The sequence below is a fragment of the Gopherus flavomarginatus genome, chromosome 5, assembly GCF_025201925.1.
Source record: "Gopherus flavomarginatus isolate rGopFla2 chromosome 5, rGopFla2.mat.asm, whole genome shotgun sequence".
Taxonomy (NCBI): Eukaryota; Metazoa; Chordata; order Testudines; family Testudinidae; genus Gopherus; species Gopherus flavomarginatus.
This window is the reverse complement of record NC_066621.1, coordinates 41,730,927-41,750,026: the sequence shown is the minus strand read 5'-3', so window position 1 is coordinate 41,750,026 and position 19,100 is coordinate 41,730,927. Positions and strand designations below refer to the sequence as shown.

At 50.5% G+C, this 19,100-nt stretch overlaps 1 protein-coding gene across 1 annotated transcript in view; it reads right to left on the bottom strand.

Moving 5' to 3' along the window:
* LOC127051014 (NACHT, LRR and PYD domains-containing protein 3-like) overlaps positions 1 to 19,100 on the bottom strand; it is a 53,420-nt gene that overhangs the window by 4,289 nt on the left and 30,031 nt on the right. Inside the window, 6 exon segments of the mRNA XM_050952801.1 lie at positions 187 to 357; positions 4,524 to 4,618; positions 4,620 to 4,638; positions 12,946 to 13,116; positions 14,775 to 14,945; positions 16,707 to 16,880. Of these exon segments, the coding sequence (XP_050808758.1) occupies positions 187 to 357; positions 4,524 to 4,618; positions 4,620 to 4,638; positions 12,946 to 13,116; positions 14,775 to 14,945; positions 16,707 to 16,880 (801 nt within the window).

The following is a 19,100-nucleotide window of genomic DNA, read 5'->3' as shown; positions in this document are numbered from 1 at the left end:
AAAGAACTCAGCACTCACAACTGGGGCTGGATGTTCAAGGGGACTGAAGTCCCATTTACCCAGGGTGCTGCTGGCTTTTCTGAAAATCTGACCATAAAAGTCACAAGCTACTGCATGCTGAGCACTTTAGAAAGCCTGGCCCCATGTGAAAGGAACACCTGTGAAAGGAGCCCACTTGTAACTTACCCCAGTTTCTGCAGTTTGCAGTTTGGGTGTTTCAGTCCTTCACACAACTGTTTTACACCTGAATTGTCCATTGTTTTCTCTCCCAAAATCAGCTCTGTCAGTGTCTGGTTGGTGCTGAGAGCAGAGGCGAGATCCCCACAACAAGCAGCTGTGAAATGGCAACCACTCAGTCTGCAGGAGCCAGAGAGATACAAAGATTTGTGACTGCTTATTTTTGCCCCATTCGCTGGCAACAGCAGTTTTCATTCTAGGCATGTACAGTAAACCACAGTGCTCTGAGAGGAGCCTTTGGGATTAGTCATAAATTCCAAGGCCAGAAGGGCCCACTGTGATCATCTGGTCTGACTTGCAGTACAGGACGTCCCCCAAACGTTTCCTGTTTGAACCAGAGCAGAACTTGTAGACAAAAATATTCAATCTTGATTTTAGAATTGCCAGTGATAGAGAATCCACCACTACCCTTGGGAAATTGTCCCAGTGGTTAGCTACCCTCACGGAACCTTATTTCCAGTCTGAATTTGTCTAGCTTCAACTTCCAGCCATTGGATCCTGTTATACTTTCCTCTGCTACACTGAAGAGCCCGTTATCAAATATTTGTTCCCCACGTAGGTACTTGTACACTGTGATCATGTCACCCTGTATCCTTCTCTTTCCTAAGCTAAGTAGATCGAAGTCTGTCACTATAAGGCAGGTTTTCCCATCCTTGTATTATTCTCATGGCTCTTCTCAGGACCCTCTCCAATTTATCAACATCCTTCTTGGACTGTGGGCACCAGAACTAGACACAATATTCCAGCAGCCATCACACCAGTGGCAAATACAGAGGTAAAATAACCTCGACTCCTACTCGAGATTCTTCTCTTTATACATCCATTAGCCCTTTTGGCCACGGCATCGCACTGGGAGCTCATGCTTAGTTGATTATCCACCGTACCCTCTCAAGTCTTTTTCAGAGTCACTGCTTTCCAAGATAGGGTTCCCCATCCTGTAAGTGTGGCCTACATTCTTTGTTCCTAGATGTACACATTTCTACTGGTCTGTACTAAAATGCACATATTGTTCTCTTGTGCTCAATTTCCCAAGCAATACAGATCACAGTAATGTAGAGCAGTAACTTGTGCTCTACATTATTTCCCCTTTAGCAATTTTTGTGTTATCTGCAAACTTTATCAGTGATACTATGTTGCCTGCCAGGTCATTGATAAAAATGTTACAAAGCATAGGGACAAGCGATCCCTGTAGGACCCCCATAGAAACACACCCTCTCGTCTTAAACACTGCAAGTCCTGGAGGGAATACTTTACCAAGTGCAGGTGTTGTGTCAGTTACTGTGTGTTCTATATGCGATTGTTCAGATGAGTTGAAGGGACAGGTAGATTGAGATGTGTGATACAGGAGGGCCTGGGAGCAGTGGTAGAGTGGTAGCCCTAGGCTAATTAAGGTGTAGTTCCCTGTACACTAGGGAGGGTTGCTACAGGTTAATTGTAGCACCTGTAGTCAGTTAAGGCTCCATCAGGAACCTAATGAAATCCCTTGCTTCAGTCAGTCAGGGGAGGAGTAGGAAAGAGAGAGGACTGGAGCTTGGAGGTGTGTTTTGAGATTTGAAAGACCAGAGAACCAAAGTAAGGAAGACTCCCTCCCCCAACATCTAAGGACTGAGGATAACCCCACCCAAGGGGGAAAGGGGTAAGAAACCCACAGAGGTTGAGAGGGACTCAGAGTGAGGAGAAAACCCAGGCCCCTTCCCCGCTTCCCTCCTCTACCACCTTCCAGGGCCACTAGTGGGGCCCTCGCCAGGGGAAAGGGGTGGTGTCTTAGCCCCCCAACCCCCAAGAAAAGCGCAGGACCCACCATACAAACATTGGCCCTCTTGTCACAGGTGCTATTTCTAATGGGAGGGGTAATTCTAACAATATGCTGTAATGACCTGCTGGTTCCCTACTGGCTACCCCTCTCCCATCTAGAATGATATGAAGAGAAAGGACTAAGCCCTTGGTTATTCTGGTAGAGGAAGAACTTAGATTATCAACTCACTAGTAGGGGGCGCTGTGTTAACCAGAATGACAAGGAAAGAGAAGTGACATCCTGTGGACAGAAGGGATCAGGCTGGGAGAGCAAGATGGCCAGTGTGTGGGAGGATGAGCAACAGACTAGGCAGCGAGGACAGAAAGCCTGGCAGTGGTCTCCTGAGAGCCAGGGCAAGGAGGCAGGTGGGAAGGTGAGAGCTGATCAGAGAAGCAGGCTGTGGCTGGTGGGCTGGGAGCAGCAGCACCAGGACATATGGGGGTGGAGCAGCCTGCAAGCAGGAGGCGAGAGGCAATTGCTAAGGCTAGGTGACACAGGAGGACAATGCACAGAGATGCTGAGGAGACCAGAGATGACTGGGCTGAGCTCTGGCCAGTGGGGTTGCAGACCAGCCCTGAATTAGCTGCCATGAGAAGGATGGGCCAGAAAGGGCACTGGGTGCCAGCCCACAGCCGGTTCTCAGTGACATACCTGCTGACTAGGCTGTGTTATCAGTAGCTCGGGTGACAGTGCAGATTTGGCCACGCACTGCTACAGGCTGGGGACCGACTGTCTAAGCAGCAGTTCTCCAGAAAAGGACCTGGGGATTACAGTGGATGAGAAGCTGGACATAAGTCAGCAGTGTGCCCTTGTTTCCAAGAAGGCTAATGGCATATTGGGCTGCATTAGTAGGAGCATTGCCAGCAGATCGAGGGACGTGATTATTCCCCTCTCTTCGGCACTGGTGAGGCCACATCTGGAGTATTGCGTCTAGTTTTGGTCCCCCCACTATAGAAGGAATGTGGACGAATTGGAGAGAGTCCAGTGGAGGGCAACAAAAATGATTAGTGGGCTGGGGCACATGACTTATGAGGAGAGGCTGAGGAAACTGGGATTATTTAGTCTGCAGAAGAGAAGAGTGAGGGGGGATTTGATAGCAGCCTTCAACTACCTGAAAGGGGGTTCCAAAGAGGATGGATCTAGACTGTTCTCAGTGGTACCTGATGACAGAACAACGACTAATGGTTTCAAGCTGCAGTGTGGGAGGTTTAGGTTGGATATTAGGAAATACTTTTTCACTAGGAGGGGGTTGAAACACTGGAATGGGTTACCTAGGGAGGTGGTGGAATCTCCTTCCTTAGAGGTTTTTAAGGCCTGGCTTGAAAAAGTCCTGGCTGAGATGATTTAGTTGATAATTGGTCCTGCTTTGAGCAGGGAGTTGGACTAGATGATCTCCTGAGGTCTCTTCCAATCCTATTCTTCTATGATATTGTGAAATGATGGGTAATGATCAGAGGAGAGTCCCAGTCCCTTTGTGGGAAATTAATGTTGATGCAGCAAAGAGTCCTGTGGCACCTTATAGACTAACAGACATATTGGAGCATGAGGTTTCATAGGTGAATACCCACTTCGTCGGATGCAATGTTGATGTTGTTTATTCACATTACTGTTTACAGCCATTTTGGGAGAACAGAACCACGTTCAATTTCCTTTTCTTAACAGCCCTTTTGGGAGAGCAGGAGTGACCGCTCCAGTTCAGAGCAGTGTGCACACATGTGGGGTTGTTACTGCCTTAGTGAGTAAAGTCATTGTTTTCTAACATCAAAATATGCTGCATTTGTGGTTTGCTAAAAGCCACCAGATTCTGTCCTCGGCTACACTCAGTTCACATCTGGCACTGCTGAGAGACTTCGAGGAGAAGATATTGGCTGTAACCCACCTTCCTACTGCACTGATCCTGGGCCAGGTGGGGGCCAAAACAGCCTCTGGTATAACTTGGAGGAACCTCAGGGCTGCTCTAAGTTACCCCAGCTGCTGTGCCAGGCTAGGATCCGGTGAAGCGCCATTGCACTCCACCCTGCCTCTCCTAACCTCTCTGCCCTTCCTCTGCTGAGGCAGGAGGGATGCTGTGGAAGGGTGCCAAAAATGTGGTTAGACCTGCTTTGCACCACCTAAGGATTACCCTGTATTGAGGGACCTTTGGCTGCCCCTTTAGGGCAACTGCCCAGCTACTTTGCCTGCTGAACAGGGCCTGGGGACTGAGCCCACTACAGTATCCAGAACTCCTGCATCTTGGTGGGAGTTAGAGCAGCTGATCCTTGTGGCCCCTTCTAGCCCTATGTTCTGCAATGCTCTGATTATTCAGTTGTTTAACTAGCAAAATGTGACCAGTGAAGACATAAGTGAGTCTCTGTTCTTTGCCTTGGGAGCAGAGTGGTGCTGGTCCATGGTTGGGTTCCATGCAGGGTATTGTGATCCTGATAAACCGAGTGTAACTCACCAAACCACAGTGTTAACAGGCACAGACTAAAGGGAACCAGCTAGTACTTACTCCAGTATCTGTAATTTGCAGTTTGGATGTTTTAATCCTTCACACAGCAGCTGCACTCCTGAATCTCCTAGGTTGTTCCACCTTACGCCAAGCTCTGGTCAGGGTCTGGCTGGTGCTGAGAACAGAGGACAGATCCCCACAACAAGCAACTGTGAGATCACAATACCCCAGTCTGTAGGATATGAAGATATACAGAGAGCAAAATGATGACTTGTTTATGCCTCTTCCTCTGCATTTCTCCTCCTTGATACCTGTGTGTAACTCTAAAGTGATTCTTAATTTGGAAGCAATACAGAAATCATTTCATTTTGATTCAGCTTACAAAAAGACTCCTACATGAAGCTCTAGACCAGGGGTGGGCAAACTACGCCCATTTTAACATTTTAAGCCAACCCTCAAGCTCCCACTGGGGAGTGGGGTCTGGGGCTTGCCCTGCTCTGGTGCTCCGGTTCTGCAGCCAGGGAGCAGGGTCGGGGCTGTTCCACGCAGCTCCCGGAAGTGGCCATGTGGCCCCACTCTGGCGCTTCAGCTGGGGAGCAGGGTTGGGGGCTCCATGCAGCATAGTCCTGCTCCGGCTCCTACGCACTCCAATGTCCTCCTCTGGTGCTCCTATGTGAACTGCAGTGGCAATGCCTGCGGACGGGGCAACGTGCAAAGCCACCTGGCAGCGCCTCTGCATAGGAGCCGGAGAAGGGACATGCTGCTGCTTCTGGGAGCTGTTTGAGGTAAGTGCCAGCTAGAGCCTGCACCCATGAGCCTCTCCCCAAACCCCAACACCGTGCCCCAGCCCTGATCCCCCTCCTGCCCTCTGAATCCCTCCATCCCAGCCTAGAGCACCCTCCTGCACTCCAAACCCCTCATCCCCAACCCCACCCCAGAACCTACAGCCCCAGCCTTCACCCCTTCCTGCACCCCAAACCCCTGCCACAGCCCTGATCCCCCTCCTGCCCTCCAAACCCCTCGATCCCAGCCTGGAGCACTCTCCTGTACCCTAAACTCTGCATCCCCAGCCCCACCCCAGAGCCCGCACCATCAGCCGGAGCCCCCATCCCTCCCACACACCCCACTCCGTGCCACAGCTCAGAGTCCCCTCCTGCACCCTGAACTCCTCATTTCTGGCCCCACACTAGAACCTGCTCTCCCAACCCCAATTTTGTGAGCATTCACGGCCCACCATACAACTTCTATTCCCAGATGTGGCCCTCAGGCCAAAAAGTTTGCCCACCCCTGCTCTAGACCTCTAACACACAATTAGTGCTACAACCAAAACCCCTGTAGCACTAAATTAATTATTCTAATAGGAACTCATCCATCCAGCTACAGAAAGCACCTTCCCACCCCTCAACCCTCTCTAAAACCCGATCAAACAGAGGCTCGTTGCAGCATGCCCAGAAGGTTCCTAAACGTGGAGTATTTTGGACTGAGGGGAAGGGCAAGTTCTTTGAGTGCTTGCTCATATCCATTCCAATTAGGTGTGCACATGCTGCGTGCACGTTCGTCGGAGATTTTTACCCTAGCAACACCTGGCGGGTCGGCTGGGCGCCCTCTGGCGTGGCGCCGCTATGGCACCGAATATATACCCCTGCCGACCCGTCCACTCCTCAGTTCCTTCTTACTGCCCGGATCGGTCGTTGGAACAGTGGAGCGCGGCTTAGCTGATCTCCACTTCTCTAGCTATTCACTCGTTCTAGTTCTTATTGTGTATATAGTTTTATAGTTCATAGTTGTAATTAATACTTTTCATAACCTATTGTTAACATAGTTAGTGTATATAGTTCAGAGGGTTGGGGATTAGCCCTCCCCCTCTCCCGGTGCCCAGGCTCATGCCTGGTTCACCGGGCTTGAAACCGTGCTCGGTCTGCTGGCGGCTGATACCAACGGGAGACCCCCACGACTCCTGCCTAAAGTGCCTGGGGGAATCCCATCTCACAGATACGTGTCGGATTTGCAAGTTGTTTAAGCCGCGGACTAAAAAGGAGCGGGACTTTCGTCTTAAGCAGCTCCTAATGGAGGCGGCCCTCACCCCTCCATCTTCGGCACCGAGTACCTCACATTCCGCGCCGGGGAGAAGTGCCCCATCGGCACCGGAGAGCGCCGGCACCGCCAAGATGCCCTGGCACCAGCCGGCACCGGCCCAGAAGCCAGCCCGGCACCGCTCCCTCTCCTCGCGTGCCAAAAAGGTTAAAGCTCCTGCGGCTCTGATATCTGCACCGCGGTCTGAGCACCAGCCAAAGCTGAGTTGCCTGGTACCAACAACTGCTGCAGCACTGGCAGGTTCGGCACCATTGATTCTGGCCAGGCAAGAGCCGTCGAGTCCGGTGCAGGATAGCTCCCCGGCACATGCCTCAGTAGAGCTTGTCGTTCCCACCACGCCAGAGACCTTTTTGACGGCGAGGGAACTGATTGCCCTAACGGAGCCCTCCCTGCCTCAACCCCTGGCACTGCTGGTGCAGGTTATTGCGTCAACAGGGAAGCCTGCCCTCGTCAGGCCACCTTCCATCGATGCCGCAGGCAGGCACCACTCCAGATTGAGGTCTCGACAGCGTTCCCGATCTCGTTGCTGATCCCGATCTAGACGCCGCTCGCAGTCCCGGTACCGGTTGTACTCGTGGCACCGCTCAAGGTCCCGCTCTCTGGACCGGTACTGCAGATGGCGGTCCAGCTCCCGGCACCGTTCGTGCTGCAGCCGCTCTCACCATAGAGCTTCACGATCCCAGTCGACTTCCCGACACCGTACTGGTCGCAGGTCCCGGTCAACTTCTCGGCACCGGTACGACTCCCGGAACCGCTCTCTGGCACGGCACAACGTCTGGTACCATGCTCACAGGGCTCCTCCTCACACACTCTCTGCTCCGCCATGGCCATCACGGCACCCATCTGAGTCTTCGCACGTGGATAGCTCCGCATATGGGAACTCAGAAACGCAGAGCCGTGTCCTCCAGGAGGCTCAGGCTCGGAACACACGCGTCAGTGGTCCTTCTGGACGCCTTTGGCATATCACCAGGCCCAAGGCGAACCCATGGTTCCACCTCGTTCCATCCCGTCGGAACATCGTGCACCAGAGGCCACTGTTAGCCGCCCTCCTCCAACGGGTACAGATGAGTCGGCTCTTGCGCCGGACCCTCAGGTGTTCCCGGACCCTGATGCTCCTCCGGAACAGGAGTTACTAAATGAGCCAACCGTGCTGGGTCTGTCGTTGTCCTCTTCACCGTACGAGGCAGTAGCCGGCACTTCGTCATCGGGCCCACCCCTGATCGACCTCCGAGCCCACCAGGACCTTCTTCAGCAAGTCGCCCTAAATATCAACATCCAGGTGGAGGAGGTCCTGGAAGTGGAAGACCCAGTCATTGACATACTCTCAGCAGATGCCCCAACTCGCGTGACTCTGCCATTCATCCATTCCATCTAAGCCAAAGCGGACACCATTTGGCGTGGAAAGGAAATACATGGTACCCTCTAAAGGGTACGAATACTTATATACCCATCCTCCTCCATGCTCTCTGGCCGTTCAATCCGTGAATGAGTGAGAGCGCCATGGACAGCAAGCCCCTGCCCCCAAATCACGGGAGGCTAGACGGATGGATCTGCTGGGGCGTAAAGTCTACTCCGCCGGGGGCCTCCAGCTACGGGTAGCCAACCAACAGGCCCTGCTCAGCAGGTATAATTATAATACCTGGCAATCGGTGGGTAAGTTCGCTGAACTGGTCCCACAGGATTCCCGCCTGGAATTTCAAGCCCTTCTGGAGGAAGGGAAGAAAGTGGCATGGACTTCCCTGCAAGCCTCCCTTGACGCTGCTGACTCGGCGGCCAGAACCGTGGCCTTGGGGATTACGATGCGGAGAATATCGTGGTTACAGGTCTACCTCCTGATCTGCAACACACTATTCAGGACCTTCCGTTTGATGGACAGGGCCTTTTCTCTCAGAAAATGGACCCTAGACTCCGGAGTCTCAAAGACAATCGCGTCATCATGCGTTCCCTCGGGATGCATACCCCGCAAACCCAACGGAGGTCCTTCCGTACCCAACCTTAGCGCCCTTACCCACCACCCAGACCACGACAAGATTTTAGCAGGAGGTGTGGTCGCGGGAACCGCAGACGGCAATCGGATTCCCAAGGGGGCCAGAATAATGGTTCTGCCAAACCATCAGCGGGACCAAAACCGAACTTTTGAAGTGCGCCCGAGAGCAGAGCACCAGTCCTTCCCCAGGATCCCCTCCAGTTTTCCAACCGCCTTTCCTCCTTCCTCCCTGCGTGGGCCCAATTAACCTCAGATCATTGGGTCCTACGCACAGTGGAGTCTGGATACCACCTCCAATTTATTTTACTCCCTCCCCGTCCCTCTTCAGGGACCCTTCTCACGAGCAATTCCTCTGGCAAGAGGTTCGTACGCTCCTCTCTATCGGAGCTGTAGAGGAGGTGCCAGAGGAGTTCAGGGGCAAAGGATTTTACTCCCGATATTTCCTAATCCCCAAGGCGAAAGGAGGTCTTCGACCTATCTTGGACCTGCGCGGTCTCAACATCTTTCTGAAAAAGTTGACATTCCGCATGGTTTCCCTGGGGACCATTATCCCATCCTTGGATACCGGAGATTGGTTAGCTGCTCTCGACATGAAGGACGCATACTTTCACATCACCATTTACCCTCCGCACAGACGGTACCTATAGTTTATGGTGCACCATCAACATTTTCAATTTGCGGTCCTTCCATTTGGCGTCTCCACCGCCCCGCACGTATTTACAAAGTGCATGGCTGTAGTGGCCGCCTTCCTCTGTTGTTGGCGAATACACGTCTTTCCTTACCTAGACGACTGGCTTATTCGCGGGACCTCCGAAGCCCAAGTTACCAGGCATGTTGCCATCATCACGGACCTATTCGAGCAGTTGGGCCTGATGATCAATCTAGAGAAGTCTACTCTCGTGCCCACTCAAAGAACAGAATTCATTGGGGCCGTGCTAGACTCAAAACTCGCAACAGCCTGCCTTCCACTACCCCGTTTTCAGGCAATAACCTTGGTCATAGGAGCCTTCAAACTTTTCCGACGACCTCGGCCCGCACCTGCCTCAGCCTTCTCGGTCACATGGCTGCGTGCACTTTTGTAACCAAGCACGCCAAATTACGCCTGCGTCCCCTTCAAACCTGGCTCACCTCGGTTTACTGTCCAGGCAGGGACGCCATAGACATGGTCGTCACCGTTCCTCGGAGCGTCTTAGGCTCCCTCAATTGGTGGCTAACATCTCCCCTGGTGTGTGCAGGAATGCTGTTCCAACCGAGACAGCCCTCAGTATCCCTAACAATGGATGCGTCGTCTCTCGGCTGGGGAGCACACCTAGGCCATCGTCGCACGCAAGGTCTCTGGTCTTCTCAAGAGCTAGCGTTGCACATAAACGTCCAGGAGCTGAGAGCAGTTCGCCTCGCCTGCCAGACATTCCAACATCATCTGCAGGGCCGTTGTGTTCTAGTACTCACGGACAACACAACAGCAATGCACTACATAAAGAAGCAGGGAGGGACTCGATCCTCCCCCCTTTGTCAGGAGGCGATCCAACTGTGGGAGTTTTGTATAGCCCACTCCATAGACCTTGTAGCGTCTTTCCTCCCAGGGGTCCGGAACACTCTGGCAGACCATCTCAGCAGATCCTCTCTCTCCCACGAGTGGTCACTTCGCCCGGACATTGCACATTCCATCTTCCAGAAGTGGGGCTTTCCCCACATAGACCTCTTCGCTTCCCGCAACAACAGGAAGTGTCAGAGGTTCTGCTCCTTCCAGGGTCTCACCCCAGGCTCAATATCGGACACCTTCCTAATCTCTTGGGCGAACCACCTGCTTTACGCCTTTCCACCCTTCCCGATGGTGCACAGGGTTCTCGTAAAGCTTCGCAGGGACAGGGCTTGACTGATCCTGATCGCCCCTGCGTGGCCCCAGCAACACTGGTATACCACGTTGCTGGACCACTCGATAGCCCACCCGATCCCCCTGCTCCTTCATCAGGATCTGATAACGCAGGACCACGGCAGGCTTCTCCACCCAGACCTGCAATCCCTCCATCTAACGGCATGGCTCCTGCATGGTTAACCCAATCGGAATTACGCTGTTCTGCACCGGTGCAAGAGATACTCCTGGGTAGCAGGAAACCTTCTACTCGGTCTACTTACTTAACCAAGTGGAAGCGGTTTTCTTGCTGGTGCCAAACGCGAAATGTCGCACCTACAGAGGTTCTCATCCCCACTATTTTGGACTACCTCTGGTATCTTAAACAACAAGGCCTCGCTATCTCATCTTTGCGAGTGCACTTGGCGGCTATTTCTACTTTCCACCCTGGAGAAGGAGCATACTCTGTCTTCTCCCACCCTATGGTCTCGAGGTTCCTCAAAGGCTTGGAGCATCTATACCCCTTAATATGTCGCCCCACCCCTTCCTGGGACCTCAATTTAGTCCTGATGAGACTTATGTCCCCCCCGTTCGAGCCATTAGCAACCTGTTCACTCCTATACTTATCATGGAAAACAGTCTTCCTTGTGGCCAGTACATCGGCTATGAGAGTCTCCGAGCTTCGGGCTCTGATGATGGACCCACCGTACATGGTGTTCCACAAAGACAAGGTGCAGCTACGCCCACATCCGGCATTCCTCTGGAAAGTAGTCTCGGCCTTTCACCTCAACCAGGACATATTCCTCCCGGTCATCTTCCCCAAACTGCATACATCTCGTAGGGAGCAGCAGTTACATTCGCTTGACGTCCGTAGGGCGCTCATCTTACAAGACCCTTCCGCAAAATGCCCCAACTCTTTGTTGCAGTGGCGGACCGGATGAAAGGCCAGCCCACCTCTTCTCAGAGGATTTCATCCTGGGTAACAGCGTGCATCCGGACTTGCTATGATCTAGTGCATACCTCTCCCAGTCATATTACCGCACATTCTGCCAGGGCCCAGGCCTCGTCGACTGCCTTCTTAGGCCGAGTACCTATTCAGGAGATATGTCGGGCTGCTACTTGGTCTTCGGTACACACCTTTGCTTCCCATTATACCCTGGTGCAACAATCCAGAGACGATGCAGCCTTCGGCTTAGCAGTTTTGCATTCTGCAGTTTCTCACTCCGACCCCACAGCCTAGGTAAGGCTTGGGATTCACCTAATTGGAATGGATATGAGCAAGCACTCGAAGAAGAAAAGACGGTTACTCACCTTTGTATCTGTTGTTCTTCAAGATCTGTTGCTCATATCCATTCCAAAACCCGCCCTCCTTCTCCACTGTCGGAGTAGCCGGCAAGAAGGAACTGAGGAGCGGACAGGTCGGCAGGGGTATATATTCGGTGCCATAGCGGCGCCCAGCCGACCCGCTGGGTGTTGCTAGGGTAAAAATCTCCAACGAACATGCATGCGGCGTGCACACACCTAATTGGAATGGATATGAGCAACACATCTCGAAGAACAACAGTTACAAAGGTGAGTAACCGTCTTTCCCAGAGCCCTCAGAGACCAACCATCCCTTCTCTTTTATAACAAAGCAGGGGGGTCAGCTCAGGTGCCTATGCTGACTGCAGTTGGGGCAGTCTGGCCCAGTGCCAAACACAATCCCTCAGGTAGGCTGGTCCCAGGTCATGTAGCCTCTTAAACTCCACCCAGAGACCAATGAGCAACCAGTGCAGATCCTGGAGCCATGTGCTCCCAGCAGGATGCCATGCCCAGTGAGTGACCTAGCGTTGTCTACACTGGGGCTTAGATCGGCTTAACTAAGTCTCTCGGGGGGGGGGGGGGATGTGAATTTTTCATGCCCCTGAGTGACATAGCTGGGTCAACCTAACATTCTAGTGTGGACCAAACCTTAGTGAGTAAAATAAACAGAGGACCTACAGAAAACGTCTATGAGGCATGAAGAGGCTCTGTGTGACCCAACTTCTGTCTAGTAAAATACGACAAATCTTCAGTGCAGTGGGGTCTCTCAGCTGTATGCAGGAGGAGAGTAGGTGTTTTTGGGTGGTCATTAGATGAACTGTTTGGGATTTTTTCAGTGAAATAGTTTTTTCATCATAAAATGCAGATTAGTCACAAACTTTTTGTGGGAATGTCTCGGTGTTGATGGAAGTTCTGTTGCGAAGGTTTTTCCTAGCCATGCTGGACTGTCAGGGCAAAACTACAGAGAGAGCAAGACTAGAACAGCCAGTAGCCCCGTGGTTGGGGCATTCACCTGGCCTGTGTGAGACTCAGCTTCGTCTCCCCCCAAATCAGGCAGAGCAGTGACTTTAACCTGTGCCTCTCACATCTCAGGTGAGTGCCCTAACCAGTGGGATCACAATGCAGAATAGGGGAAATATTGAGTTTCCCACAGCTGTCAGGAATACGAATGCCTCAGTAGACAAAGCTCAGGTCACTGTAGTACAATGTTAATAAGCACTGACTGCAGGAAATTAGCTATTACTTACACTAGTTTCTGCAGTTTGCAGTCCGGATGTTTCAGTCCTTCACACAGCAGCTCCACGCCTGAATCCCCCAGTTTGTTATCCAACAGTTCCAGCACTGTCAGGCTGTGGCTGGTGCTGAGAATAGTGGAGAGATCCCCACAGCAAGCAGCTGTGAGGCTGCAACTCCCCAACCTACAAGAGACAAATACACAGAGAGGGAAGTGATCATTTGTTTCCTCCCTGTTGGCTGTGGTTCCCTCACTGGTGTCAGTGTCTGTCTGGAGAGGGTTTCATTTCCATTCTGGAGGGAGGGAAGGATGGCTCTTGCCACATGTGCCACTAGCCATATACTTAGGGGCCAGGGACATCCCAGGTCCTCAGTGAGTAAGGGGTTAATTGTGGCTTCCTTCCATCTGTCCTTGCACAGGTGCTCAGGGAAAGGGTTATCAAAAGAGCTGTTGGGGAGCCAGTGGGCACAGAATGGCTGTGGGTTGAGATGGCTGCAAATTCAGGCTGAGCGAGCCTCAGGCTGGGGTGGTTTGTGATTTGATGTATTTAAGTTGTTTTGCTTTGCTGACTGAGATTTGCTTGTGAGGAAATATCCTTCCTGATTGCCAAAGTCTTGCTGCCGTGCAGTGCTAGGACCATGTACCACCACATACTCCTGCTGCCTCTTCCCAACTCTCAATAAGACATTTGCTGTTGTATCTGAGTCTTCAGAGCTTTGCTGGCCCTGCAAGTTTGGCCTGAAACTACCCCTGGGCGGATATACCACGTGGGGTCCTGCAAGGGTCTGTCCTGGGTCCGGTACTGCTCAATATTTTCAATAACAGCTTAAATGATGGAGTGGCAAGTACACTTATAACATCTGCAGATGGCACCAAGCTGGGAGGGGTTACAAACAATTTTAGAAGACAGGATTAGAATTCAAAATGATCTTGATTAATTGGAAAATTGGTCTGAAATTTATCATATTAGAGACATGCAATGTTCTGCAGTTAGGAAGGTAAAATATCAAATGCACAACTACAAAATGGGGGAAAAACTGGCTAGGCAGCAGTACTGCAGAAAACGATCAGGGGGTTATAGTGGATCACAAAGTGAATATGAGTAAACAGTGTGATGCATTTTTTGGAAAAAGGCTAATATCACTGTAGGGTGTATTAGCAGGAGAGTCATAGGTAAGACATGGGAGGTGAGTGTCCCATTCTACTCATCACCGGTGAGGCCTTAGCTGGACAACTATGTCCAGTTTGGGGCATCACAGTTCAAGAAAGATGTTGACAAATTAGAGTCCAGATGAGAGCAACAAAAGTGAAAAGAGGTTTAGAAAACAAGCTCCACAAGAAAAGAGTGAAAGAATTGGGCATGTTTAGTCTACAGAAGAGAAGCTGAGGGGCAACATAAGTCTTCAACTATGTAAAAGGTTGTTATAAAGAGAATGGTGATCCATTGTTCTCCATGTCCACCAAGGGTAGGACAAGGAGTAATCAGCTGAATCAGCAGCAAGAGAGATTTAGGTTGATATTAGGAAACACATTCAAACTATAAGGATAGTAAAGCCCTGGAACAAGTTACCTAGGGAGACCGTGGAATCCTATCCTTGGAGGTTTTTAAGAACAGGTGAGACAAACACCTGTCAGGGATGGGCTACGTTTACTTAATTCTGCCTCTGCACTGTGGGATGAACTCGATGACCTCTTGAGATCCCTTTCAGCTGTATATTTCTATGGAGTGGAAGGTGCAGGGCCTGGGGCTGGTGGGAGCGCAAGCATTACAATTCTGGAAACCCAGCAGCCAGAGCTACCGTGCTAGCAGGCACAGACTGGAGGAGACCAGCCGGTACTTACAGTATTTTCTGCAGTTTGCAGTTGGGATGTCTCAGTCCCTCACACAACACCTGCACTCCTGAATCTCCCAGCTTTGTCCCCCAAAGGTTCAGCTCTGCCAGGGCCTGGCTGGTGCTGAGAGCAGAGGAGAGAAACTCACAACATACAGCTGAGAGTCTGCACCACTCCAGCCTGCATGAAATGAAGAGAGAATGGAAAACGACTCATTTCTGACCCGTGCACTGTGTTCCCCTCACAGATGTCTGTGTGAGTCTAGAAAGATTTGTTGTTGTGGGAGTGCAGGGAGAGACGACAGCGCTGGGGGTAGAGGCTAGGGGGAATAAAAACACGAAAGGCCATTAGTGTGGATTTCTTTAATGCACACCTGTCAGGCAGGGTTTAGCTCTTATTCACGTTGGTGTAACTCTGAAGCAAATCCCTTGCAGTCAATAAAGGCAGACTTGCAAACACTCAGCAGCTGAGAGCACAGTCTGGCCCATTATGACAGTTACCAGCACTCCAAAAGTGACTGTTCAGTTGGAGTGAAGGGAGGGGGCAGGTTGTGGGGTTGCTTTTACTGGGTTGGGAAGGGGAAGGTCATGGCTGGAAAATAGTTCAAATGTTTTCATTGCTAGCATTCTGGATCCCTTCTGGTTTAAGCAAATGGAGCCAGAATAAGCTCTCCAGCCCCAAATGTTCCCCAGGGTCATTTTGGGGCAGATTTTCAAGAGACAAAAGCACCAGCAGAGTGAGTGTCAAAATCAGCCTTCTTTTACTGCAGCTGCTGTCTATCATTGGAGGTTTGGGGTTAATGCCACCAACTCCTAATCCAGGGACCCCCATTCTCTCCCCAGAACATCAGACCCATGGACGGAGGGCTGAGCTGCTTCTGTCCCCATCTCTCCCCACCTGCCCCCAAGCAGGGCCTCAAAGCTCTGCCTGTCAGTACGTAGGTGGACAGGATTCGTCTCAGGGCTCTTTATTTTTTCTCCACCATCAGTGACGACTGGCCTCTCCTCCCCCACAGCCCTGCAGAGAGTGATGGTGGCACCTCTCCCTGGTGGCAAGTGCCCCGTCTCTCCCTCACAGCTCGGAGGAGGATGGGGAATCAATAACTCACTGCGAGTGATAGGGGGGTGGAGGGGCGGGAGGGAAGATACACAACTGAAGTGTGTCTGCTTCACAGCTGTGCTGCTCTGACAGATCTGCTGCAATAGTCCATGGACTAGTCTCCCCTTGGAAGGGGTGGAAGCTCCATGACTTAGGCCATCGTCACAGTAGACTAGAGAACTCACGGGGAAATACACTGTAGGGAGTAGAGCACAAGGTGAAATAATGGCCTTGTGAACCTGGTGCACTGCCCACTCCCCACCAGCTTTGGATCTAATGTGCTGCAGAGAAGGGGTCTCTCTGGAGGCTGTGTTAGTGACAGATCACTCCTACAACACCACCCACCATACTCGGATTGACAGATGCCTCAAAAGGAGGCAGCTTGTGCCACTCACTGGGCTGGGGTATCTGCACTCAGCTGCTTTGATGCCATGGAAGGCTTTAAATCTGGGCAGAAAAGTGTCACAAGTTTTAATGTTAATATATAAAGGTGTCAAAGTCATTAAAGTTATCTTTGAAATGGGCTGTTAGTGGAAGGGTAAGAGTACTCTTTTAAAAAAAATGCCCAATATTAAAGAATTAGTTTAAAAAAATATTTATTCTCCCAAGACCGGGACTGTGTTACCAGCTGTCTGCTGCGGGCCCACCTTTGCTTAATATTTCCATTTTCCAAACAGGGCAGGCTGGGTGTGTGATGTGAGCCATTGACAATGGTGCTGGAGAGACAGTGAACTCTCAGTTTTTCCATACACCTACAGGGGGCAGACACCAGCTACAGCCCCTGTGAAGCGCTTTATATAGAAGTCATCTGAAAATACACAGAGGAGACCAAATATTACTTACCTCAGTATCTGTAATTTGCAGTTTGGATGTTTCAATCCCTCACACAGCAGCTGAACTCCAACCTCTCCCAGAGAAAAATTATAACTGAGGTCCAGCTCTGTCAGGCTCTGGCTGGTGCTGAGAATAGTGGAGAGATCCCCATAGCAAGTGCCTGTGAGACCGCAAAATCTCAACCTGCAGGAGAGACAAAAGCAGAGCAGATCCAACAGAGAGCAAATGAGGCTCATCACAGCCATTCTGACAGGTGGCCCCACCTAGCATCTCCTTTCTCTGACCAATCAGCATCAGGAATGAGCCAGAAATCCAGCCCCAGACTCTGTCCCAAGACCCATCCGTTGACCAATGAGAACCCAGAACCAGGTTTGGGTGTGACTTCCTGTATTAGCCCCACAGCTTGCACTATAAAGAGAAAGAGAGAGAGAGAGAGAGAGAGAGTGTGAAGTTTCAAGGAAGGTTCTATGAAAGGGTCAGGAGGAGGAAAATGGGGAAGATGGATGGAGAAGTTTAGCGGGTGGAAAATATCAGAAGAGAGAAGTTAATTGGAGGGTAAAAACAGACACTACAAAACAATGAGGAAAAAAGAGTCAGAGAAAAGGAGGGAAGAAAACATTCAAGCAGAGAAAAACTAAAAATAGTAAAGGGGAGACCTAGTGGCACTCTGTTGCATTATTTTATATCAAGTTTGATGCCAAAACGTTGCAATAAAATACACTCATAGCATGTGGCCAACCCCAAAAGTTCCAAAATCATGAGTCAGGCTCCAAAAAGTCACGATATCGGCTTAGATTTCATGGGATTTTTTTTACAAATACATTTTGGATTCTTTTTCTTTGTCTTCTGGTTTTTCAGACTTTAGGGTTTGTGTTTTCAGGCTTTATCTGTAACCACAAGGGCTAGAAACTTCGCCTTTGTTTTTAAAAAGTGAGGGGCTGACTTATTCACATGACTCCAGGAACTGTGACTTTAAGAAAAACCATCAAATATCAAAATTTTGTGATAAGATTATGAGATGGCAACAATATTATATATCAGACGACATGACTCCATAGGACAATGGGGTCTCTGTAGCCTGGTTAGGAATGGTAGATGGGCATGGGAGTCCATTTGTCCGGAGATTAGAGGAGGGAATAACCTGATTTTTGTTTACCTCAAAATCTTTACTGTAAAATAATGGGTTTTCAGTCCTCTAATTGTAAATCTGAATGCAAACTTAATTATAGAATTGCTAGCACTGCCTCCACAAGTTTTTCCCCAGTGCTGGTGCTAGGTTTTAGAATACTTCATGCCTGCATCTACCTGAAATAATCATATATATTTTGGGGTTCTGTGGTTTTGATGCACATCTGTTTTCGCAGTACCTTACTGATGCACCAGCAAGTTATCCTAGCACAGAAGTCCAGATGAACACCAGCTGTGCTCGTATTATGGATTATATTATTACATTATTTTTATTGCACAGCATTCTGACTTGGAAATATATGAAAAGCTTCTAAAATACAGGAAATTGCACCTAACTTTCAAAAATGTCTGGGTGGAGGTGGCTAGTTCATGCCGCTGCTCACCGCTGCCCATGCTGCCACGGCTAGGCTACTATTTTTAGTGCACTAGCTCATATCGTCACTAGCATTAATGTGTGTACATGAGCTGGGAATCACACACCCCCAGCTCCAACTGCAGACATAGCCTATGGCTTCTAGGGCAGAGAGCTACTTATCAATGGATAGACACTAGAAGTAGTGATGAGGGGTCCTAGCACAGTATCTGAGCTGAGGAACTGTGTCTGGGAAATTCAGGAAGCTGACTATCCAAGGCCTGGAGCTACCCAAGCAAAAATGCAAAAGCCGTGAACAGCTGTGGGGAGGCGAATTCCTGCAATCCCCACCCCCATGAATACATACTTGGAACAGCTAGCCCATGCCACTGCTCGCACTACCGTAACTACATCACTATATTTAGCACGCTGGGTCGATGAGAGCTAGTGCAAGTGCGTCTAGTCACTCTGGGAATCACATCCCCAGCTCCGAGTGCAGACATAGCCTTCCTGTGGGCAAAAGACTGTGGGAGTCTCTCATGGATATAAGATTTTTCCACCCCAATGCAAGATTTACATGGAAGACACACAAGAAATACAAGCCAGCCTCTGGAAAGCATTACTCTAGGCACCAGCCACCAATCCAGTGCAAATGAGTTTCAGCCACTGCACACAAAATTACTACAGACACAGGCACACCTCAGGAACAAAACTTGTGTTGAACAAAGCAAGGTTAGTGGCTTAAAAGACGTTTATCAGCTTCAATTAGATCCCTGACCTGGTCTGCATCACCAGAGCCTGGCTATCTGGCACTGCAGCCTGGGAGCTGGATCATTTCATCCTTCCAGCTGACACAGGGCCCT